The following is a 26870-nucleotide window of genomic DNA, read 5'->3' as shown; positions in this document are numbered from 1 at the left end:
CTACTTGTTTTTTGGATCACTGGTTATTTCATTTTAGTTTCTACCCTCTGTTAGTTCAGAGATACAGTCCATTCTTTATCTCTTCCCTTTGTTTGTTTCCATTGCCTGTTTGGTACGCCCCACCCACAGGGTGGGTGGTTCGCTTTGATTGATCTCTCTTCCCCCGGGGTTGCGATGCGCCCAGCTCCTTCTCCCCCACCCATCCCCATCAGTGATGGGGGCGGGGCTGGATCTTGGCGCATCGGCGTCATGCCCAGCATGCCGCAGGTACGGTGTCCTTCCGACGCCGACCTGCGTTATTATGCTCCTTCCATCTCACCTAGGCTTGATGGGCGGGGATGAACCACCGCTGAGATCTCTGTGCCTCAGTTGGTTGTCTGCCCCGTCTATTTCATTGGCCAAACGTGATAGCATGACGTTGGCTGGGACACGCCCCTAGGCTGAGGATACAAAGGTCGGGATGAGCCGGCAGTTCATTCCACACATGCTCTCAGGAGGAGAGGATATATGGGTCTTCATCCACACCTCAGGTAATCAGGCTGTTTCTCTCCCCATTATTACTATCACACACCTATTCACATCATGCTTGATTTCTCTCTATACAGGTGTGCTTTATTTATTTTATTTATTTTTGTTCACGCCTCTTATTTAGATACCAACACATTGGCAACATGCCAGTATATATTATTTATATACATTTTTTGTTGGTTGGTTTTCACCACCCAGCTATTTTTGGGGAAGGTGTCAGACATACACTCCAGTGCCAGTTTGGTCTTACACTTTACCTCCTTTCATTTATAACATTTTTCTTTCTTTCTCACACACTCATCCCCACCTCTTTGTTATCCATTTTTTCCTCATTATCTTTATTTTATTTTTATATATATATATATTTTTTTTCTTTTTCTTTTTATTTATTACAGAACTTCATCTGTGGCCCATACCTGTATGCCTCCTACCTGGGAAGTGTGTTTTAGCTGTCTGGCTCTCTCCTTGGCTGCTGTTCCTCTCCACCCCCTCTTCGATTCTCCAGCTCCCATGGAGATTCTCAGTTTGGGGGTCAGCCTTGTGTGTCCTTGGCCTCAACCCCGGGGGAGACAGCTCTCTCAGGGCCACCTTCACTATTCCATAATTGGACTGTTGGGTTATGTACTGGGTTGTTGCCAAAAGGTAATGTGCATTTATATATATTCTAAAATACCCGCTTTGCCCTTTGAAAGCATGATTTAAATCTAGACTCCAATGATCTATTTACCTTTTTATTTATTTATTCTAGTCATCTCTTGATGCATCCCACTCCTGATGATTGGCTTTAAACGCCATGAAACGCGTAGAGTCTACACTCAGGGTTGCCATTTCAAGTTTGTTTCATCTATGAATTCTATCGCATACCAGTTTTACTAACATTGTTATCCGGAATACCTTGTTCACCTTTTTTGTATATCCATTCTATTGCCTGTATCAATTATGTCAATATCTTATAAACAGCGTTTATAAACAACGTTTTTATCAACATGACTACTATTTTTATTATGCCTCAATGTGCATGATTTATGTATTGTATATTATGATGCATTATATATTATTATTATTACTCATGAACTGATGTCTATGCATTTTCTTGATCAGCAATTCTCTATGGCTATACAGCTAAAAAGCCCCTTATGGGGTGGTGATAGTTAATATAATTTAATATAATTTAAGGTATCCTAGACCATCTCAAAGACATACCCATGCCTCATTTAAAGTCCCACTACCCCTCTCTTTTGCTTTTTTATACTGGCAATCATGGTTAAAAGGTTAGTAAATAAAGTGGTTCCTTTCTACAAACCCACATATCTGAGCAGGGGATACCCGAAAAAGTTTGAGAAAGTCTGGCAAGTCTGGTTGGTTAATCCTGTTACCGCCTCCTAGTATCCTGGTTTTTACGGCCTTCTACCTTAGCGGTTAAGGTGTAGTTTGATATAGAAGGTGTGGAAGACATATACTTTGTCCTAGTGAATTCCTTTCACACTTCCACTGTCACTTCTAGATGGCCCCTTTTTTTAGCTCCAGGGTAAGAGCTTAGCCTAGTTATCATTACAGGTGTGCGAGGATGCACTTTTTAATGTCTAATGCTTTGGGGTCTGCAATTGTATGTGTAATGATTTGTACATTTTCTATCAAAACCCCATGGGGCTTTTATCTGAGTGGATTTAGTCTCTCATGGGGCAGGGTTGCCTGGAATGTGGGTGGTTGTGCGGGGTGTTACTTAATTTTAGTATATTTTCACAAAGTTTACAAAGGAAGAAAAAGGTTCCAATAGTGTAACACCATCAACCAATTTTTATTAAAAAGGAAAGCCAAACGGCTACCTACAGGATTAAAAATCATATGCGCATAAAGAACCTCTTTGCCAGCAAACAAATGTACACCCGTCCTTGTCGCGATGACATCAGCACGTAGCTCCACCCAACATGTTTCGTCATACACAACGTCTTCTAAGGGCACGTACCTTCGATTCCGATAAGCCCCCAGCCCACTGGGCAAGAGTTGTGGGGATAAAGTCCTTGTTCCCATCAACATGGGGACAAGGTGTTTTGGGGGGAGGGCATGTGGCCCGGTACGGTTCAGGAGGGAGGGCGCCCTCTCGTCCCCCCTTTTCCTGTGACCTGTCAGGTTGTGTGCTCAGATAAGGGTCTGATATGGATTTTGGGGGGGACCCCTACGCCATACTTTAAAATTTTGGCTCAGGGTTCCCCTTCAAATCCATACCAGACCTGAAGGGCCTGGTATGGATTTTGGGGGGACCCCTATGCCATTTTCTTTTTAAATTTTGGCGCAGGGTTCACCTTAATATCCATACCAGACCTGAAGGGCCTGGCGTGGATTTTGGGGGGACCCCACACATTTTTTTTTTATTTGGGTGCGGGGTTCCCCTTAATAAACATACCAGACCCAAAAGGGCCTGGTAATGGACTGGGGGGGCACGCTGTTTTTTTCAATTATTTTTATCTATATTGCCGGGATGTATATTGCAATACATTACAGCCGCGATTATCTGTGGTATTGTTCTAAACACAGGAAAAATGCACCACTTTACAGACATACTAAAGGACATCCTCCAGGCATGATATTTAAAGGAATATTTGATTTTTATTGTTTCACTTTAAGCATTATTAAAATCACTGCTCCCGAAAAAAAGGTCCATTTTTAAAACTTTTTTTTGCATTGATACATGTCTCCTGGGGCAGGGCCCAGGTTCCCAAACACTTTTTAGGACAATAAATTGCATATAAGCCTTTAAAATGAGCACTTTTGGTTTTTCATGTTCGTATCCCATAGACTCTAACGGTGTTCGCGTGTTCGTATTAATTTTTTTGCATGTTCGCAAGTTCTGGTGCGAATCAAACCAGGGGGGTGTTTGACTCATCCCTACTCCTCAGGGATTTTTCAACACTTTATGGACTGAAAAGTTATTTTTGCACTTTATTAATAGTGTGTTGTTAGCACTTCTCAGTTAATTTTTCACAGCGATTTCCATCTAATCTTTTGATTAGTCCAGCTATTTGCATATTGTCTTGTGGTTATTATTTAATTGTCTTGTGGTTATTATTTATGCACTAGGTAGTTCATTGATTAGCGTGATTGTTATTTTTTGTATTGTTTTACCTTGTTTATATTACTGGGTTAATCGCAGCAGTCCTTTTAAATTTAATTGTTTCATTTATTTATAATGTAGTGCAGTATATCTCTTGGATTTTTTGGTATATTTTCAAGCCCTGCGTGGCGAACAGTGTTTTATTTTTTTCTCTTTCCTTTGTTCTACTCAAAAGCAACATCACTAAAAAAAAAAATAGCAAAATAAAAAAACAAACAATAATCACCTTTCATGTTTTAGACATTGACAATGCTTCCCAACTCTTGACGGAGTGGCATAAGGAAATGATTCCGGACAGCTGCACTTCCAAAAATCCTTTTATTGAAGCTTCATATGACAAGTGGTTGACAGATGGAGCAGGGGACAAAGCGGGAGATGCATTTCACGCAAATGTTAGCGCTTAGTCATCACCATCTTGACGGAGTGGCTGGACCTTCAGGAGACATCATTTCATCGAGATTCCCTCCTTGCCTTCTGATCCCCCAACCCTACCCAGCCCCATCCATGACCATCTACCCTCAGGCCCACTGACATGGCGATTACTAAACATGTGCAATTCGTTTCATTCCAAATTAATTTTTTAACAAATTCCTACAAATAACCAAAATTAATGAAAACCCATTAAACAATTTTTTTCTGAATATTCGTAAATTCGAAAACCTGAAAATTTGAAATAATAACTAACTAATAATAACTTAACTATTACTAACAATTAAATTATAGGTACTGGAATTTCATTTCAAATTTGGCTGTTAGTGAACATAATAATTACAAATTTATCCAAAGTTACGAATTATCTAAAAGAACGAATGCCGTATCTAAAAGAATGGAAGATAACAAATTAATAATAAATAGTAACAAAAATTATTATTATTTTGTTCCGTTTGTTTAGATGCGGCATTTGTTTTTTCAGATAATGCATAACTTCATATAAATTTGTAATCGTTACGTTCACTAAGGCAAATTTGAAAAGGAAATTCCAATACCTATAATTTAATAGTTAGTTATTCTTTCAAATTTTCTTTCTTATTTTCGGATTTTTGAATTTACGAATTGTGATCATAACGAATGACCCGAAAAAAGAAAAAAAAAAAAAAAACACAAAAAACAAATCAATGAATTAAACGAAAATGAATGCATTTTTCAGCAGTGCATATGTCTAGCGATTACATTAATCAACAGATTAACAGCAGATCAGGACTGTTGAAATCTGTAATTATATCTTTTTTTTTACTCGTTTCACTTGAATTGCACGTGCATTTCTTGTAAAGGTGCAAATCAGCATATTCAAGGTTTTTGATGCATTCAATGTAAATGGTATTATAATGGGTCATTTTTGCCTAGAATGACCCATTACAATGCCATTTACAGCAATTACATTAAATACTTCAGCCCTGGAAGGTTTACCCCCCCCCCCTTCACTACCAGGCCAATTTTTATGCGATACGGCACTGCGTTACATTAACTGACAATTGCGCGGTCATGCAATGCTGTACCCAAATAAAATTGATGTCCTTTTTTCCCACAAATAGAGCTTTCTTTTGGTGGCATTTGATCACCTCTGAGGTTTTTATTTTTTGCGCTATAAACGAAAAAAAGATTTTTGTTATAAAACATATCCAATAACAAAATGTAAAAAATCGAATTTATTCATCAGTTTAGGCCAATATGTATTCTGCAACATATTTTTGGTAAAAAAAAAATTAAAATCGCAATAAGCGTATATTGATTGGTTTGCACAAAAACTATGGGATAGATTTATGGACTTTTCATTTTTTTTAATAGTAATGGCGGCGATCAGTGATTTTTAGTGGGACTGTGACATTGCGGCAGACAAATCTGACACTAAGTGACACTTTTTTTTTTTTTTCCTTCTGGACAGCCTGGACAAATAGCCTTTATGTACAATATTTTCACTGTTACCTGCATGCCATATCCTGAGGGTGATTTATTTTGTCACATATATTTTAATAAGAGACTCTAGTTCCTTATTATTGACTTTGGTTCTCTTCTCAGGTGAGTTTGGTTCCTTTTTATTCTCCTCCTTCATCTGCCCTTCTGCCTTGGGGTGTGGTGGGGGAGGGCTGTCCGGTGGGCGCGGCGCCTGTTTGGTTGTCCTTCCTCACATCTGTGCCCCCGGTCACACCCCCCCTACCGCTCGTCGCCTGGCATTGTGGTTGATGTAGTACGAGAGACCAGGCAGGACTCTCGCGCATAGGTGCTATTACGTCCGCATCTGGTGGGTGACTTCACACGCTGACCAGATGGAAGGCACATATAAGTCGGCCTCTCAGGCAACACCAAACACCGGAGACGGAGGGCGACTGTTGTTATCTTCCAATGTTTCCTTGCTGAAGGTAATAACATTATACATTCAATACCTACCTCTTTGTCTAGCTACTTTAAAAACTTTGTTCAACTAAATTCGGTTTTAAATACCAGTGCTTCCTCTATTTGGTTTATCACTTCATTACTCTATCAATCCCACTAATGTTTTTAATTCAGTACTGGCCATTTTTTATGCCACTATGCTAACCTTCATCAATATACATTACACACTCTTCCTGTTGGCTTTATCATTTCAGTACTATACTCCTCTTTCTAAGATATATTTTGGCCCCCCTCTTTTCTGTTTTCTTTTTATTCCCAAATTATTATTTTAATTTTTTCATGTTGATTACATTGAGACAATTGTCCAGTGCATCCCTTTGTTTTAGATGCGTCTTTGATCTTGTTACTGATATTTTTAAGTACTAATCTTGACTTTAATGGTCTTTCAACTCTTTATAACTTCCATATCTTTCCATATAATATCATCAAAAAAACCTTAGTATTTGTTTGATCCTTTTACCCATAATCTGATCAACTAGTATATTTGACCATGAGGTGTCAAATCTACCTCCGTCTTACACATTACTATTATCTGTTTTTCATTCTTTCCTGGCTAATTCATTCCTCTTTTTTTCTCCTTTTGTTTCCTTCCTCCTTTACCAACTTTTCATAATTTTTCCTTTCCTATTCCACAGTTGTTTATTACATCCTTATCGGATTTAACCTCTTTTATACTCCAGATGCTCTCCACCCCATGCTCTGAATCTATTTTAAGTGAGTATTCCGTTTCCATCCCATTTTTTCCATATTTTTGGTTCATCATCTTGGCACCTCACTGTGATTCTGGTGCCAAATTCCTTTGAACTGTAAACTTCCTTTCCTCTTGGGTCAGTTGGTCTCCCTTGGCAGTGGTCAACCCCAGGACGGTTGGCGCGGTAGGTTCTCCTTCCTTAGGGGCAGGCATTGGCAAATGATGTATATCTTTTACATTTATGATACTGTACATGTATGTTTTTGATAATTTGTACTTATTTCATTCTGTTTTTTATTTATGTACAGTCTTACGCATTTCCTGACTGATTCGTATATCCCCTCGATGAAGCTATTAGGCGAAACATGTCAGGCTAATATAGAATATGAAACTTCTGTTTAAGCTGAACATTCGCCATATGACCACCTTCATCGTGAAATGTTGAATACTCTTGAACAAATTGGCCCTGTTTGGTTTTAACTTTATTCTCATTAAAATTATACATTTTTTTTAAATATATGGTTTCCATTATTATCTGTAAGCACCGCGACAATCCCCTTCTTCCTTTCCCATTTCACATTTTGTTCCTTTTTATTGACTTTGGTTCTATTCTCAGGTGAGTTCAGTTTCTTATTATTGACTTTGGTTCTACTCTCAGGTGAGTCTGGTTCCTTATTATTGCCTTTGGTTCTATTCTCAGGTGAGTTTTGCTAATGAGTTTATTTGCATTTGTAATAAACTCTTGAACTGAAGAAAAAAAAAAAAAAACAAACAATCATTACGAATGTTTGTTTCCTAATAAGCACCTGAAGACCAACTCAAGCCTCTCAGCAGACACGGCATATGAACATAAAGTATGTAAATACACAAGGGACGGCGTGTCAAAAGATAATTATATAGAAAGTTTGCAAACAATTCTATTCCACACAAACTACAGTATTTATCAGTTGGCCTGCGTATAAAACAAATAGATCAACTAGCAATGTTTTTTTTTACAAATATCTCCGACCGATCATTATCAGTTCTCCTACAGGGCAGATAGAAGTACAAATGATGCCATAGCTTTGGCGCTGCATGGGGCATTGAGTCACTGTGTTGCTTTTAACATAAAATATATTATATGAATGATTTTTCTATCAAACTGGAACAATCTGTTTAGCAGTTTGTATTATAGACAAACATTATGTTTGTTTAAGGGGATACAGTATACGTAATGTTTGGGGGTTTTCTAGCAAAAAACACTGATTTTAAACTTGTAAACAACAAGTGTCAAAAATAGGCTTGGTCCAGAAGTGGTTAAAGTGCACATGGCTCTATACTACCTTAACCGGTATGTGATTTTTATGATTTTTATCTATAAATACAATTTATCACCTTGTAACTTCCCTACCTGTATTGTTTTGTAACAATGTTGTGTTTTTGATCAATAGAATTGCTGAGTATATTTTTCCTTGTCATATACCCCTGAAGAAATGTGTTCTAGCGGGTAGACTGGAGACAGCATCAAATGTCATTATACTTGCCAAGATTATAGTTGTATACTGAATTAGAATTTTTTTTTTTGTACATCATTCTATATGTACGCTATTTTTAATATGAAAGAATAAAATACACTTTTATGAAGTACCTTTGGTAAAATAGTTGCCTTTAACCACTTGCCGACCTTGCCGAGTTGTACTGCGGCAGAATGGCACGGCTGGGCGAAACAACGTTATGTTACGTCACTGCGCCCTGTGGCCGCTAGGGGCGCACGCGCCCACTGCTTGCCCCCGGAGCCGATGCGCGTGCCCAGCAGTCACGATCACCACAGGGCTCCTGTAAACGCCCCTGACACATGGAGAACCAGGATCTGTGTGTGTAAACACACAGTTCCCGGTTCTCTGAGGGGAGAAGAGACTGATCGTCTGTTCAAAGTATGAACAGCGATCTGTCATCTCTCCTACACAGTCCCCTCACCCCTTCAGTTAGAACAAGCATTAGGGAACACAATTAACCCCTTGATCGCCCCCTAGTGTTAAAACCCTTCCCTGCCAGTGACATTTTTACAGTAATCAGTGCATTTTTATAGCACTGGTCTCTGAATAAATGCCAATGGTCCCAAAAACGTGTCAAAGTTGTCCGATGTGCCGGCCATAATGTTGCAGTCCCAATAAAAAAAAAAAAAAAAAAAAAAATCGTAGATCGCTGCCATTACTAGTAAAAAAATAAAAACAAATAAAAATGCCATAAAACTATCCCCTATTTTGTAGACGCTATAACTTTTGCGCAAATGAATATACGCTCATTGATGAAGCCCTGTAGGAGAGTCGAAATGCGTTGACGTAATTTCCGGCAATATTGATGTCACTTCTGGTTTCGTGGAACACACGCCGGAAACTGCGTTTTTTGCATTCTCAGCTCCATGTTTGGGCCTGTTTACATCTTACCTTTTGTAAGTATCCATTCCCATGTGCAATAAAGACTTTTTTAATGGTGCTACACTATTAGTCCAATCCTTTTTCATTTTTGGGTACCTGCTTGTCCGGCTGAGAACCTTCATAAAGAAGTTTTGATCTGATGACCCGATACCAAATCCGCCATTCCTGGATATTATTACCAAGTCTAAAGTGACAACCAGTCTGAAAAGCTGGGGGTCGTCTGGATCCGTTAAGTGGGGACACATGAGGAGGTGTTGTTGTACACCTGAATATCTCTGCATTTGCTTTTTATTCACTTTGGATTGGAACACTTTCACTTTATTTGGACTTTTATGTGTACTATATATATTTACATTTGTTTTTTCCACTAACTGTTTCGCAAGAGCTATATTTATATTTTTGCAAGTGATTAGCACTTTGTGTAAAGCAGCACGCACTTATTCATATTTTTTGTACACCATTATTCTAAATTATATTTAAAATATATTTTCACAATATACGCTCATTGCAATTTTTTTTTACCAAAAATATGTAGAAGAATACATAACGGCCTAAACTGAGGAAAAAAATTGGGTTTTTTTATATATTATTGAGGGATATTTTAGCAAAAAGTAAAAAATATTGTGTTTTTCTTCAAAATTTCGCTCTTATTTTGTTTATAGCGCAAAAAATAAAAAGCGCAGAGGTGATACTAATACCATCAAAAGAAAGCTGGAAAAAAAAGTGGGAAAAAAGGGCGTCAATTTTGTTTGGGTACATTGTTGCACGACCGCGCAATTGTAAGTTAAAATGATGCAGTGCCGAATCGCAAAAAGTGCTCTGGTCAGGAAGGGGGTAAAATCTTCCGTGGCTGAAGCGGTTAAAGTCCCATATCCAAGTGGGGGGGGATATCTTGTCTTTCCTGAGACTCGGAGGGGGGGGGGTCGCAAAAGTTCCCTAACTGGACGATCTACTATTTTTGGAGTCCAAATATCAGTTGGCAGACAATCTGCAAATAACCCAGAGACACCTAAACAATTTGGGCTGGCTCACGCAGCGAGTAAGATTCCTAGGTTACGAGATAGACTCGACGCAACAGAGAATTTTCCTTCTGGGAGAAAAAAAAAAAATATATATAAAAATTCATATGGCCCTAAAGCTAGTACAATCCAATCTGGAAGTGTCTGTATGAATGTCTGTCAGTGGTGGGGCTATTCACAGCAGCAATTCCAGTGGTACAGTAGATGGTACAGTAGGCCAGGCTGCATGCCCATCAGCTTCAGTGGGATATACTCCAGAAAAAAAAGATCAAGATTGGTACAAGAGCAAAAAAGGTCCATGTGGTTGTGGAAGAATCAAAACAATCTTGGAAGGGGCTTCCCTTGGGTCTTTACAGCAACCAAGCATCTGACAATGGATGCAAGCGCTTGGGGGTGAGGAGCACAACTCAGAGAACAATTGGTGCAGGGTGAGTGGTCCAAGGCAGAGGCCAGAAGTTCCTTCAATTGGAGAGTACTAAGAGCGATACATCAAAGTCTTCTTTTCTTCTTGCGGTCCTCAGAAAAGCATGTACAGGTCCTGTCAGACAACATGTCAGCAGTTTTATACCTGACAAAACAGGGCGGCATGAGGAGCAAAGCCCTTATGGAGCTAGCACACCAGATACTATCCTGGGCAGAATCAAATCTAGCTTCAGTGTCAGCAGTTCACTTGAAAAGGCATGCAAAATGTTCTAGCAGACATTCTAAGCAGAAAGAAGGTAAGGGTGTCCGAATGGTCATTGATTCAGGAGATCTTTTTGATGATTACTGAGAGGTGGCGCCTACCTCAAGTAGATTTATTTGTGGACCTAAAAAAAAAAATAAAAAAAAACACTGCCTTCTTTTCACTCCACAAAGGATTAAGCATGGGGGTTGGACGATTTGGCCCACAAATGGGACTCCCCCCTGTCCTATGCGTCCCCCCTCCCATTCCAGGTGATCCCACGTGTTCTAGCAAAGTTCAGAGCTGAATCCACAGATCTGATTCAAAATCGCCCCCTTTTGGCCAAAAAACTATGGTTCTCAACTTATCAGTGAAACCCCCCTTGAGATTACCGGTCAGGGAAGATCTACTGAGTCAGGGATCTCTCCATCACCCAGATAAAACATATCTCAATGTGATGGCCTGGTTTCTGAGGAGGACCTACTAAGACACAGAGGCCTGTCAGAAAAAAATTAACACTTTTTTTTTATATTTGTTTTTATTAAGGTATAATCGTATAATACAAAACAGGGTAGAGGCAATAACCCTCACATGAGGGTTCAGTATACAAAGACAATCACATCTTGGTCTGTGTCACGTTCCTACGTACCTGACGGATGAGCCCGATAGATACGTGAAGGAGGCCTTCCTCTGCACTGACTTGCGGCCCTTGGTAGAGCAAAGAGGTGGCACAAAAGTGCAGAATGGTAGAAGTGCCTGGTGGGTCAGCTGTTAGGCCACTCCGAGATTCCTGATGCTGCAGGGATGAGGACCAGCTAGGAGGAGGTTCAGAACGACAGACAGGCTGGAGACTGGAACACCCAATATCCAGACACACACAGACCCAGATGCAGGAGCTGGCAGATAGTAGATCAGTCCAGAGGGGTGTGGATACAGGCAGGTGCAGGCAGACTGGATCTCCGCACAGATAGGGGATGCTTGAGCAGGTGCAAAGACAAGCAGGTCGGATCCTGTAACTGTCAGACAGCGTGGTATTCAAAGGAGCAGGCAAGATCAAGGTCAGCCAGGGTCAGGTGCAGGCAGAAAGCAAGGGAAGTCCAAAGGCAAGCTGGGTCGTTCTGAAAGTTGATCACAAGAGCAGATTAACAGAAGCAGGGGTCACAGGAAGCTGCAGATCAGACAGCACTGGTCCTGTCTGCATATCCTGTTTAAATAGGCCATTTGGCGCCGAGAATCACACACGCGTACCGGCGCACACAGACACTCACCAGCTCAGACAGCAGCAATGTGTTTTCCAGTGGGCACTTCCTGACATTCTGCCTTCATTGACAATAAGAAAGGCAAGAGTTAACATAAAATTAGCAAAGAAAAGAGATAAGGAAAGTATTTGAGTAGGTAAAGTAAAGTACAAACTTTGAAAAACAAATAGGATTGCGCTAATAAATTACAAAAAGTGCATAGGGACTGTGAAAACAGTGTCAAATCCAGATGAACTGAAATATAAAGCTAAAAAATATGGTGGCATCAAGGGTTAACCACCCATGCAACCTAAAAGTCCAAAACTAGGTGAACTAAATAATAGTCTTAAATGGTGGCAACTAAAATAAAACCACCTATATGAAAAAACATCCAAGTGAATATGAAATATTCCTCCATGAAAAGCAGTCCACCACCAAGAATGGAAGGGGTCACTCCTTACCGGAAAGCCATGATCCCCCATTACAGAGGATCATAACTCGCAAAACAGCTGAAACTTGCAACTGGGACTTGCATCGGTATCCACTTGCGAGGTCATCCAATCATCAAAAGTTATGGACCAGCTTTCAGATCCGGAGTCAGGGAATGTCTGAGTTCATCCAGCAGAATCTGATCTGCCATACTCTCACCAACTGCAATCAACAGTTGGCCTGGAGCATGACCAAAAAAGAACGTTCTTTTTGCAAGTTATGATCCTTTGTAGTGGGGATCATGGCTTTCCGGTAAGGAGTGACCCCTTCCATTCTTGGTGATGGACTGCTTTTCACGAAGGAATATTTCATATTCACTTGGATGTTTTGTCATATAGGTGGTTTTATTTTAGTTGCCACCATTTAAGACTATTATTTAGTTCACTTAGTTTTGGACTTTTAGTTTGCATGGGTGGTTAACCCTTGATGCCACCATATTTTTTAGCTTTACATTTCAGTTCATCTGGATTTGACACGGTTTTCACAGTCCCTATGCACTTTTTGTAATTTATTAGCGCAATCCTATTTGTTTTTCTATTTTTCAGTACTATATGGGTGTCATATTGTCAGAATCACTGCTTTTTTCACTATGATATGCAGTTGAATTATATCACATTATTTTTTAGGTATCTCATTTAACATTTTTTTATATAGAGCAGTTTTTCCCTTTAGTTTTTTTCTTAAAGTACAAACACTGTCTGACCAATACCTGGGGAGAAAGGTGAGTTACTACTGAGAGAATATCAACTATTAGATTGGGTACTTGTTGGGTATTGTGACTTAAACCAGTTGTTCCATATATTCCATTGTCAAATGTTTGCCTACAGCCAGATTTATTAGCCAGTAAGGATTCATATAGATGGTTCGTTTGTATGATTTTGAGGGCTTCCAAAATGTTCAGAGCTCTATTGGATTTCCAACCTTTTGTTATAAGTGATCTAGCTGCTAGCAAAACTTGAGTAACTACTGTGCGGTAGGAGGGAGGGAAGTGGTCAATGCCTAAGTTCAGAACTGCCATTGCAGAGTTGGGGGGGTGAGTAGGGATGGGCTTTATGTTCGGGTCAAACATGAGTTCGACTCGAACATTGGATGTTCGCCCGCTCACCGAACAATTTGGGGTGTTTGCGGCAAATTCGAAAGCCGCGGAACACCCTTTAAAAGTCTATGGGAGAAATCAAAAGTGCTAATTTTAAAGGCTTAAATGCATGGTATTGTCATAAAAAGTGTTTGGGGACCTGGGTCCTGCCCCAGGGGACATGTATCAATGCAAAAAAAACTTTTAAAAATTGCCGTTTTTCAGGAGCAGTGATTTTAATAATGCTTAAAGTTAAACAATAAAACTGTAATATTCCTTTAAATTTCGTACCTGGGGGGGGTATCTATAGTATGCCTGTAAAGGGGCGCATGTTTCCCGTGTTTAAAAGTCTGACAGCAAAATGACATTTCTAAAGAAAAAAAAAAAGTCATGTAAATCTACTATCGCTAGCGCCGGCTATAATGAATTGTCGGTCTGGCAATACACATAAAATTTAATTGATCAAAACACAGGGGAACCCCATACCAAAATTAAAAAAAAAAAAAAAAAATGCGTGGGGGTCCCCCTAAATTCCATACCAGGCCCTTATCCAGGCACGCAACCTGGCAGGCAGCAGGAAAAGGAGGGGGGATGACAGAGCGCCCCCTCCTCCTGAACATGAACCAGGCCACTTACCCTCAAACATTGGGAGAGTGCTTTGGGGTAGCACCCCAAAGCACCTTGTCCCCATGTTGATGGGGAGAAGGGCCTCATCCCCACAACCCTTGCCCGGTGGTTGTGGGGATCTGCAGGCCAGGGGCTTATCAGAATCTGGAAGCCCCCTTTAACAAGGGGACCCCCAGATCCCGCCCCCCCGTGTGAATTGGTAATGGGGTACAAATGTACCCTTACCATTTCACAAAAAAAAGTGTCAAAATAATTGAAAAAAAAACATGAGACGTTTTTTTCGAGTCCTTTATTAATTTCTTCTTCTTCCATCTTTCTTCTGGTCTTCTTCTTCCTCCTTCCTCTCCATCTTCTTCTTCATCTTCTTCTTCCTCCGCTCTTCTCATCCCGCATCTTCCTCCGGCTTCTTCTCCACTCTATCCGCACGATCTGCCTCAGTGGAGTCTTCCGCCGTGTGAGGCTTCGGTTCTTTTGGATACTTCTTATATAATGGAGGGTGGGGACACCCGGTAACCTCGCCCTCCTCTGATGCACGGGGACTTCACTGTGGCTTTCCTTGTGTTGTCAGAGGGGGTGGAGTCAACCGTTTACGCAACCGGGTGTCCCCACCCCCTCTGGAGAAATACTGTTACTAGTCTAACGTAAGTAATGTTTTCCCACTTACCTAAATAGGGTGAGTTGAGATGTGACTTCAAATAAGATACCATAAGAGGAGGAGAGAGATTTCCGTATGAGTCTTTCCCCTGGGCAGAGGTCCTCAAAATGGAGTAGGTGATATGCAGAAGCAGGTATGATCTAGAAGGGACTGAATAAAATGGGAGAGTTGCAAGAGCTTCCAATGGCCCAAAACAGAAGAGGTAAGGGAAACCATCTTGGCAGAAAAATTGGTTCTCATTTCCAGGCATTTCACTACACAGAGCTCTTGATCTCAGTTCAAGAAGTTCCCAGGTCAATGGCAGGATAATGCCTTATGCCCAGTAATACTGATGGATGACGAGATATCTTTGTTTGTTGGGGCAGAAATGGAAATCACTTGACCAAACACCTTCATCGCTGTTCTGGTGTCGCCACTCAACATATTTACATTCAGTGAATGTAAAATATAGGATGAATATAGGATCGGTGATATATTTTTTATGGCTTTAAGAAAACACAGACTTTAACTACTTGCCAACTAGCTATTTAACTTTTACTGCTGGCCAGTGGCTCAGTTGTTACCCTGCAATGTACCTGTACATTGCCGGAAACTTCTGGGTTTACAGGCATGCAGGTGTGTTCACATGCGCCCCCTTCTGCTCATGCTGTGGTTGGACACAGCAGGAATTTTTCAGCAGGCTCACAGCCAATGATTTTAGCTGTGAACCTGCTGATGGCTATGGCCAACCAGAGCACAGAGATCTGTGTGTTGGTAAACCCAGATCTGGTTGGTTCTGCTCCCTGATCTCACTTACCTTTCAGACCTGAGATCAGGCAGAAAAGCCAACCAGTTTATGAGTGAAATCAGCACACATACACTTGTTAGGCACACAGTCAACCCCTTAATTGCCCTCCTGATCACCTCTGTCACCCAGCCAGTGTCATTAGTATAGTGACATCACTGATCACTCTATTAGTTTCACTAGCGACATTAGTCTTAGAGTCAGTTATCGCCAGTCCCCGACTGCCTGCCACACTATAAGTCACTGATCACCATCATTACTAGTGTAGTGTCTCTCCGGGTCCGTATCCTGGTCACAGCCAGCACTACTATACTAGTGTGCTTAATAATAGTGTCCCCAAAAAACAACACAATGTTAGCAGGATCAGCCCTGATCACTGTCAGCGCTCGTGTTTACCCATCCAGCAAAGGGGAGACCTTACTGTCAGAATCGGGCACAGAATAGGAACCTGTAGAAAGCAGTGGCACCACCCTGATGACTAGCTCAGACAACGAAGAAGAGGTCCCTACTAAAAATCAGGCATACCTAACCCCAGGTTGCTGAGGTGGTAGAAACGCATAATATTGCTCAGATGTAGCAGGGTTCAAGTACTAGTGCTGCACTACTTTTTTTTTTTTTTCTTGTTATCTGGCAAGCACCAATGGTGAAGTGCATCCTGGCCTTTTAGACACCAGCACTGCAGTATTTCATGGTGAAGCGGCATGCACCAGCAGTACAGTACAAGCTGGTGAGGTGGCTAGTAGTATAATCCAACAGGCCCGTAGAGCTCATAGTAGCCTTCCAGAGGTGCTTTCAAACCCCAATTGGCTGCCCCTAAATTCAGAAGCACCCATTATCCCCCCCCCATTCACAGCCCAGCCCAGCCCAGGATTCAGGTGGAAACAGCAAACTTAACACACACCGCCCCCCTTGAATTTTTGAACTGTTTTCACCAAAGATCAGAGAAAAATGTAGCGCTAAAAATATAAAATGATAAACATTGAACAATATATCAAGTATTGTGTATAAATAATACAAACTTTGTGATAAACATCGGTCTCAAATATAATGAATATAAAACAGAACATGTATATAATGAGTAGAAACACAGGTAAGAAAGTCCCAAAGGTGAAACAATCCTATGGTAAACATATATGGAGTCCACCACGAAAAGTTGTTGCTCAGAAGTGGGATACAAAGGCCTCAGCAGGCATGTAGAGCATCAGGGATAGTGTGTTCTCCACCCGAGATAAGGGGTATACACTCTTACTGGAAAAAGTGGACTCAAATGTCAGCGACAATGAGTCAATCAAGTGAGGATAGCCCGATCAGCAGATTTATAAAATGATCCAGGGAAACCAAAGCACTCCAAGAACGAATCCAGGGAATTGTGCAGGTAACCGTGAGGCTGGAGCTCAGATGTTAAGCAGCCAGACATCATGTGATCTGGTAATCAGTTTTTGGCTTTCCAGTCTGGCTGCTTAACATCCGAGTTCCAGCCTCATGGTTACCTGCACAATTCCCTGAATTCGTTCTTGGAGCTCTTTGGATACAAATATTAAGCTGGTGATGGTTTTTCAACATACCTTATTGAAGATTATTCCCATTGATTCAGAAGATTGTGTGAACTGCATTTAAAAAAAAAGGACTCTCTTTTACTGACACTTTTTAATGATTGGAATTTAGCACTTTAGGTATTGAATTTTGTATTTTTGTCCCACAGTTTGATGAATTTTGTATATTTAATTTGCTTTACAGCAATTTAAATATATTTTTGCACTTTACTGGTATCTGGTTATAATATCAGAGTTTGTTTCTTAGCGCCTCCTTATGCACACAAAATGAACAGCAGATAGTATCTATTGCAGCCTCTCCCAAACTCCTACAAGGCTTTAACTATGTCCTCTTTAGGAACATCTTGCTTGCTGCCCCTGACGCTAGATTACAACTTTTCAGGTCAGATTTATGTTTTTTGCCAGGCATACAACTGTGGCATCCACCACTGGCATGAACTCCAATATTTCTGCTTCTGCTAACAGATATAACTTGAGGAGTCGGCCCAAAGAGAATCTCTCTTCTTCCTCGATAAGCTCCCTAATCTCACCCATTAGTTGGAAAAATGCTCTCTCTTTAAAAATGAATAATATTTCCTCAATTTTATTTTTTTTTTTGGGGGGGGGGCTCCTTCGGGTCTTCCAAAGCAATAGCACTTTTTTACTGCTTAAATAAAAGGTTGTATGAATCCATAGGGCTCTAACTCATCCAATTAATCTTTTGAGGATACTTCAGGTGACGGATCCCTGGCAGTGTGGCCTGATGTGGAAGACGGGTGCTAACAGGTTGAAGGTCATGGAGCATTCGGATCTGTGCCACAGGCTGGGAAGGTAGCATAGCCACCAAAATGGACAAGGGGATGATGCAAGCCCTATAGTTTGGACTGCTCCTTGTTGGTCAGTAAGACTTTATGGTGGTATGCATTGGGACAGCTGTTTTGTAGGTGGTCCCAGTATGATAGCACTCTCTTCTGGACTGCCAGCCGTAAGAGAAATCTGCCTATCTCAGACCAGCAAGCACGGATGGACTTGTAGGAAGTGCCTGCAGAATTCCATTATTTCTAATGGGCTGGAGTCCTGTTAGGGTTTGTCTGGGAACAGGACCCTATACTTCACTGCCATAAAGGATTGGGGTGATGACACTTAAAGATCTTAATCCATGCTATTACCAGTGTAGAACCAAATCCTACAGGGCACCAGAAATGTGTGAGGGTTCCATGAATGTTGGGCTGGTTGTAGAAGACAGCCTTGATGTATGAGCGTTTGATGTAGTCATCTACATTCTGCTCACAGTTTCCACGGCAGCACATCATTCATTATAGTTAGGTTTAAAAAAGACCAAAGTCCATCTAGTTCAACCATAAAAATATATATATATATATATATATATATATATATATATATATATATATATATACTGAAGAAGTCACGTGACGTGACGATATACATTAGGATTGGAGCACGGGACGCTGCCACAGACAAACAACAGGCGACGAGCTTGGCGCTCGTAGTTACTACACACTGCAGCATTGTTTTAAATGTAAGTTGATTGGACTTGTTTTATTAAATAAATATACCTTTTATATGGGATCACTCTATGTGCGTCTCTTTCCCCCTCACACTGTACATCACTACTCTACCTGACGAACACTGAGGAGAAAGGCATGGGGACAGATTCCAGATTGGCGATACTCCTGGAGGCATACGAGCTCGGCGCTCGTGGATTGATGCCAACACTCACTTCATGAAAGTGAGGGCAACCCCCCCCCCCGTGTGTCTTGGCCCCCACCTCCACTGTGGTCATCACAGAGTTATTTTACATGCTGTATACTTTTTATTTTTTATATTTCGTTTGGCCTGTTCATCATTGTCACTACCTTATACAAGGAACGTCTACACCTGTGGGGCATTTGCAACACAGGCTGTACACCTTACAGCTGTAAGGTAAGTGGCTTGCAAACACAGAGGTGTCCTCACTGAAGATCCCCCTTCCCTTCACGATTGGAATTGTTTTGTGTTTCTCATCACGAGTTTTTGTTTTTGGACTGGATGATAGAACTATTATTCATGTTTGTCCTAGGGATTTGTCACTTGTAGTTCACCAGGATTTGGCACGTTTTTGCTAATGGGGCACTAGCCCACATGCATTTTTCTTGCATTATATATTTTTTTGCATTGTGTCATTATTTATCCTATTTGTGTTAGTATATGCATTTTTGCTTTGCTATATTCAAGCAGTCACTGTTTCACAATTACCTTTATATAGTAGGCTTTGTCTGCCCACAACATTATAGTCATTTTGATCAGCTACGTTGCACTGCATTGCATCTTCACCATGTTCTTTTAGCATGTAGGATCCATTCATGCATTGGCCGTTTCTTTTTTAGTTCACTTTGCCACTTTAGTCATCTTTGTAGCTCCCCCCCCCCCCTTCATCACAGCGCAACCACCATCTTCCCCCACTATTGTCTCATTTGTCCTGCTTTGGATCAGTCCTCAGGTGTTGCAGCAGTGTCCTTTATGCTAACCCCCCCCCCCCCCCCGACAGCGCAGGAGTTTCCACTTTCACACATATATATATATATATATATATATATATATATATATATATATATATATATATATCCAATCCTATACCTACAGTTGATCCCGAGGAAGGCGGAAAAAAAAACCCAGAAAAGCAGGATCCAATTTGCTACAGCAGGGGAAAAATTCCTTCCTGATCCCAGAGAGGCAATCAGCTTTTCCCTGGATCAACTTTACCTATAGATGTCAGTACCCAGTTATATTATGTACATTTAGGAAATAATCCAGGCCTTTCTTAAAGCAATCTACTGAGCTGGCCAGAACCACCTCTGGAGGGAGTCTATTCCACATTTTCACAGCTCTTATGCCCCGTACACACGGTCGGACATTGATCGGACATTCCCACAACAAAATCCTAGGATTTTTTTCTGACGGATGTTGGCTCAAACTTGTCTTGCATACACACGGTCACACAAAGTTGTCGGAAAATCCGATCATTCTGACATAAAACACGTACGTCGGGACTATAAATGGGGCAGTAGCCAATAGCTTTCATCTCTTTATTTATTCGGAGCATGCGTGGCACTTTGTATGTCGGAATGGTGTACACACGATCGGAAATTACGACAACGGATTTTGTTGTCGGAAAATTTTATAGCCTGCTCTCAAACTTTGTGTGTCGGAAAATCCGATGGAAATTTATGATGGAGTCTACACACGGTCGGAATTTCCGACAACATGGTCCTATCACACATTTTCTGTCGGAAAATCCGACCGTGTGTATGGGGCATTACTGTGAAGAAAACTTTCCATATTTGGAGATGAAATCTCTTTTCCCCTAGATGTAAAGAGTGCCCCCTTGTCCTCAGTGTTGACCGTAAAGTGAATAACTCAACACCAAGTTCACTATATGGACCCCTTATATATTTATACATGGTGATCATATCCCCCCTTGATCTCCTCTTCTCAAGAGGGAATAAATTCAGTTCCTCTAATCTTTCCTCATAGATGAGCTCCTCCATGCCTCTTATCAGTTTGGCTGCCCTTCTCAGCACTTTCTCCAGTTCCCAGATATCCTTTTTGAGAACTGGTGCCCAAAACTGAACTGCATATTCCAGATGAGGTCTTACTAATGATTTATACAGGAGCAAAATTATATCTCTCTCTGGAGTCCATACCTCTATTAATACAAGGAAGGAATTTGCGTGCTTTGGAAAGCGCAGCTTGGCATTGCATGCTATTATTGAACTTATGATCTACCAAAACCCCCAGATCCTTCTCCACCATTGATTCCCCCAGTTGTACTGCCCTTGTATGTATGATGCATGCATATTCTTAGCCCCCAAGTGCTTAACTTTACATTTATCAATGATGAAAATTATACCAGTTTTGTTGACTGGCAAAATAATTTTTAGGTGGATAATCTTCCTGAGGCATGGAGAAAGATTCCCTCTAGGATAAGAATGATGTCTAGCAAAAGAAGTTAAATTACTTGCGTGAAATCTGGAACTAAGAAACCCCAGGTCTTCTAATAAACCCCTTTGTGATTTCCCACAGAATAAAATGTTTACATCCTGTTGAACTTTAGCTTCACGTCTTGCTGTTTGATCATAGACACGTCTGAATTTCAGTCCGAGATGTCCCCAGAGCCACAGAACATGGGAGAGGTACAAAATCTTGTTTGATTATGAATTCTCTGTACAGGTTGGTGCAGAAGTACAGTAGACATTGAATGGACAAGAAATGGTGAGGGATGAAATGTCTGAAAGACTTTACATATAGTCAACTTCCTCAGGTATGTAGCATTCTTGAGGGAAGGGATCATAACATTACATATGTTATATGTATGACCCTATATCTTATAGGGTCATGTCACACTAACAGTTCTGAACAAAGGGTGTAGTCATTACTCTTTGCACCATCATATCCACCACTGATTTTATCTTGTTATTAAAGTCATTGGAAATTTGTCCAATGCATAGCTCCCAACTTAACCTCATTTTGGTAACTAAATGCCTCTATCCCTGTGAGCCTAAAAGGTGAGTGATGTGTATGGGGAGGCGAGGTGGACTTAAAAAAAAAAAAAAGGAAGCGATTTCCAGATCATTGGAGAAAAACTGGACTGTTTAGAATCCAAACTACACCTTACTGTGAAACCAGTGAATCGGAACTGTAATCGAATCACTACATTGCAAGAGCAATTGGACCAAGCCCAGGCCAAGATACAGGACCTTGAGAATAAATCCCAATGCTATAATTTTAGCGTCATAGGCCTTCCTGAGACAGGCACAGATATGGAGCCTGGACTACACACCTTGATACAGGGCCTGATACCTGACATCTCCTCGTACCAGCAGGTATTGGATCACTTTCACCGGGCCTTAACAGCCCCCAGATCTGACTGCCTGCTCCGGGATATAAATCAAACCCCACTTCTACAGGGTTAAAAGAGAAAATAATGACCCAAAACAGGCTGGATGACTTACATGTACGTTATCACACCTGCCCACAATAAATGCACTGGCGGCAGGTGGTTCATCGAAAACAAAAGAAAGAATTTCTCCTGCACTTGTGAAGGTGTTGCTAGTATAGAGCGGTAGTACTTTCAAAGGGAGGGAATTAAAAGGTGATCATGCGTGTCCAGCTGACCAGGGGTGGTACAAAGAGAGCCAGGTGAAGGAAAGGTGGAAGGCGCGTGATCTGACGCTTTGTATCAAATTGATACAGTTTATATACAGAAACAAATAAATGCATATAAAAAGTAGCTACATATTCATATAAACAGTGTTACAAAATATACACAAACATTTTAGAAATTGGATATGCCCATGCAAGGGCAAGTGTTAAAAGGTGGCTGATGCATTTCAAGGGGTTCCCTATTCATCAGAGCCTTGAAGAACAGGAGAAGTCTGTACAATATGTTAGACCAACGTAGAAGAGGGTGGCTATTTGGGAGGTATATCACATGGTAAGTGAAGGATTCTCCTTAGCTTTAAAGCTGTCCACATCCCAGTGCTCTAAATAGAATAGATACCTACACATTGCAGACCAAGAGACGTATAACATTAAAAAAAAAAATAAATAAAATGTTTAAAATATTAACATGTTAAACTAATAAAGTATCTCCTGTTCAAGGCTCTGATGAAGAGGGACCCCCTCAAAATGTGTCAGCCACCTTTTAGCCCTTGCATGGGCATGTCCAATTACTAAAATTTTAAGGTGTATATTTTGTAACCCTGTTTCTATGAATATGTAGCTACTTTTTATATGCATTTGTTTCTGTATATAAATAAAAACTGTATCAATTTGATGAAAGCGTCAGGGCAGGTGGTTCATCCCAGATGTCTGTGCCCTGTATAAATCATTCCCTGAAACTTTTGCAGAGTTTATTCTTTTGGAAGAGTTTCTTCATTTGTGGCATTTTTGGTTTGATGGAATGAGATTTAAAATAATGAATACATTTAAGTCCCAACTTCAGAATCTGGGAATATCAGTGAGAAGACTCCCACCCCAGCCTAAGGAAGTGCTGTGTATGCAGTAAAAACATATTTTGTAAAGTTCATGTGAATCATTGAGGAGCTATGCGATAAAAAAAAAAAAAAAAGTGATGTGGTGAGCACGAGGAGATCTGCTCAGACTTCACTCTGTAAGATGGCATATTTGACACAAAATATCTGTAAAACAGAATTCGCCTTATACAATGTACAGTGACACTGCTTAATCACTTGCCACCCAATGAGGTTTGGAGTGGTTATACTGGGATCATGGCTACAGCTGCCAACATGCCTGTATCTTTTTTTTTTCAGCCAGCAATGTTGCACAAATGTAAAGCTGTGTACACACGGGGCCAAATGTAAAACCAGCAGCCACCCCAACTCCTGAATAAAATGCTCTCAGCCAATGGCTAAGAGCACTGATCAGAGTGTTCTGGTGGGGTGTGTGTGTGTGTGTGTGTGTGTGTGTGTGTGTGTGTGTGTGTGTGTGTGTGTGTGTGTGTGTGTGTGTGTGTGTGTGTGTGTGTGTGTGTGTGTGTGGGGGGGGGGCATCCTCCCGTCAGAACAGCTTAGTTGGGGAGATCACTGTACATACTTTGCATAGCGAGTACAGTGACTCTGAACAGATCTGAGAGTTTTTTTTTTTCCCTCCATTCAACAGGCCCCCCCCCCCCAAAAAAAAAAAAAAAAAAACACTGTAGTGTACCAGGCTAAAAAGTGAACAGCCACTTGATCGTATTTACATGTCATTGGGAAGCCCAAGACTGAAGACAGCGGTTCTGCTGGCTTACCATAGAGATGGCCAAAGCATTGTTATGGCCTTGACTATCTCTATGGTCTAAGAACCCAGAAGCAACTAATACTTTGATACTTCCAGTTTTGGTCTAAAAATAGAAATCTTTGTTGTCCAGGAAAAAATAAATGACAGTATATGTTGAAGAAATCATCAACCTCTGATCATAGTGATGTTTTGAAAGTTTATTTGGATGAGAAGAGTTAAAAAATAAAAAGATTGTAAAGTAGAAAAATTAACGCATGTGAAGATCCTTAGACATGGCAGGTGTCTCAAGGACCTGACTTCTTCATCAAATGGGAGATTAAATTCCTATTCTGAATAAATGCCATGTAGGACCATTCCAAGCATTAACAAAAAAATTACAAGAGACATTCATTTCTATTATCTACAAGAGACATTAATTTCTGTTATCTATAAACCCCTTATCAGCTTGACTGATCAAATGTATATGGCCAAAGAGAAAAATACAATTTAAGGATCAGAGGTTTCCATGACTGTATGAGTAGGGCAGAATGTTAGAAAAAAAAAAAAAAAATCTAATCCCGGATAGTAGGGTAAATCTTATAGTTCTAATCCTTCCAGACTCCATCCAAAATGGAAAACATATTTTGGCAATAGTTACACTGCAAAAAAGGTACAGGCTCCAGGGCTGTAATCCCAACTTTCACTACACTATCTACGGTTTCACTGACCTGAAACAAGCATGCAGCTAGTGAAGCCTAAATAATCATAAATGAGCCAAAATAATCTGAACAGGTCACGCTTGTACCTGGTCCAGTAATGTTGCTTCTTGTCTAATGCTTCCTCCTAAAAGGCCTGAGTATTTCACCAGATCCCCCACTCTGTGATGTCACCAGTCTCTGGGCATATTTCTCACATCTGATACGCTAAAGATATCCTTATACAACCATTCCATACACCTAACCCAGCATGGAGGGGCTCAGTAAAGGTGGTAGTGATGGACATGAGTAATCGGATTGGGTCACACAACTCATAAAAGGTGATCCGCCCAGCCCAAAAATTCACGTCTATCCTGATTCTGTTACTGTAGACATTTTCAGTTATTGGCATCGCCCTAAAACCATGGATCACTGAGTATTTATTGCCTCCATACCTCTCCAAACACCAGGACTTCTCATTATATCCAATCACTGAGTGAACTCCTCTCCTGTCTATACTGGGGTAACACATCCCGATTCTCCACCAATCTGACCCTTGGACATTGACTTCCCAGCAAAGTCGACCTGAAGAAAAACTCTGACTGCTTAACACCTGAGAACACCAAAATCTCTCTGGTGTTTCTGGGAGACTCTGATGTGATGATATGAAGGCTAAAGCTTTCCTGTCATCTGATATACGTAGAGTATTACCAGCTGTGCTCACATCCAGTAATAAGTCTGTTAACCCCGGAATAACTTTGTCCTTTGCACCAAAAACTGGAAACACATGTGTGCTTGCAAATATATGGACATTTACCCCAGACATGATCTCAGATAACCCTTTGTGTAATGTTTGCGAGATCCCTGCCACATTCAGATCCCCTCCATCATAGAGGAGTTCATCATGTCCCTCTCGGTCATCACACAAGTCACTTGCGTCCGATTCCTGTAGGACACTCAGTGGGTCTGTCATGTTACACAGCTTCTCAATGTCACCCATCTTCCTGACCAGCTCCTCCTGCTTTATTTCCAGCTGTTGGATCAAATCAGACACTGATAGAGAGACCCGCTCTACCTGCCCAGAGATATCACTCAGGACTCTCTTCTCCAGGTCTTGCAGACGTCTCCCGAGGTCTCTGAACAGGGCAGTGACTCTCTGCGTTTCTTCATGTGCATTTCCTTGTACTTTACTCCTGTGTTCCTGCAGACTCTGAACTCTTTTCTCCGTCTCCCCGCTCTCGGCCATCAGTTTCTTCAGGACATTTCTCAGTTTTTTCTTCCTAATCTCAGAAGCCTTATCCATTGACTCGACCTGGTGCTCCCAGTGTTCCTCATCTAGCCTGCAGGACAGACAGATACAGGTGAAGTCCTCAGTGCAGTAATACTTCAGTAGTTCATTATGGACAGAGCATTTCCTGTTCTCCGGGGAAGTGGTGGGCTCATAGACGTGTTCTGATGACTTTCTGTGGAGTTGAGCAGACAAGAAATTATCCACCATGTTACACGGTGCAGGCCGCTCCTGGAACTCTTGTTTGCATTTAGGACAGGAATAACCTTCAGACCTCTGTGTATCCAACACACGACCAATACAATACAGGCAGAAGCTGTGTCCACATTTCAAAGTTACTGGATCTGTAGAAATTTTTAGACAGATGAAACATTCCAGCTCCTTCCTCGGATCAGCAGATGCCATCACTGAGATAAGAAGAAATAAATGACTGTGAAAGACTCCATAAGCAGTGTGACCATTTATGTACATTCCTACATGCACTTTAGGATAATTAACCAACCACGATGTGATAGAAAATATCATCCCACTGCTTATTCCACTCTTTAATTCAGATAAATCCCTCATCCAGCTTCATCCCCAGTCCAGACAAAGCATCTCTCCTTAGAAAATATAGTACATACCAAACACATCCTATATAGAACACTGTGTAGGGATCTCTTTATGGAATACAACCAGAGTTTGTCCTGATCACACCCCCCACCTGTCTTTTTGCACATACCACATATCTATGTTCTTAACCGCTTGCCGACCAGCCACCACAGTTTTACTGCGGCAGAATGGCACAGGCAGGCAAATTGACGTTACGTCGCTTCCTAAGGCGGCCACTAGGGGTGTGTGCACCCGCGACGGTCTCGATGACCCCCAGGCTCTTGCGATCGCTCG

General features: G+C 41.1%; 1 protein-coding gene across 1 annotated transcript; it reads right to left on the bottom strand.

Annotated features, from left to right (window-relative positions):
- Positions 1 to 24911: 24911 nt before the first annotated feature.
- LOC141128643 (nuclear factor 7, brain-like) lies at positions 24912 to 26552 on the bottom strand. Its single transcript, XM_073616057.1, has one exon. The coding sequence runs from the start codon at positions 26550 to 26552 to the stop codon at positions 24912 to 24914; it is 1641 nt and encodes a 546-aa protein (XP_073472158.1).
- Positions 26553 to 26870: the final 318 nt, after the last annotated feature.

Source organism: Aquarana catesbeiana, linkage group LG01 (assembly GCF_042186555.1).
Source record: "Aquarana catesbeiana isolate 2022-GZ linkage group LG01, ASM4218655v1, whole genome shotgun sequence".
NCBI lineage: Eukaryota > Metazoa > Chordata > Amphibia > Anura > Ranidae > Aquarana > Aquarana catesbeiana.
The sequence above is the reverse complement of the archived record's forward strand: the minus strand, read 5'-3'. Positions and strand labels throughout refer to the sequence as shown.

Excerpts from the sequence above, each read along its gene's own strand:
- LOC141128643 (XM_073616057.1), bottom strand. The coding sequence starts at position 26,552 with ATGAGGGATTTATCTGAATTAAAGAGTGGAATAAGCAGTGGGATGATA.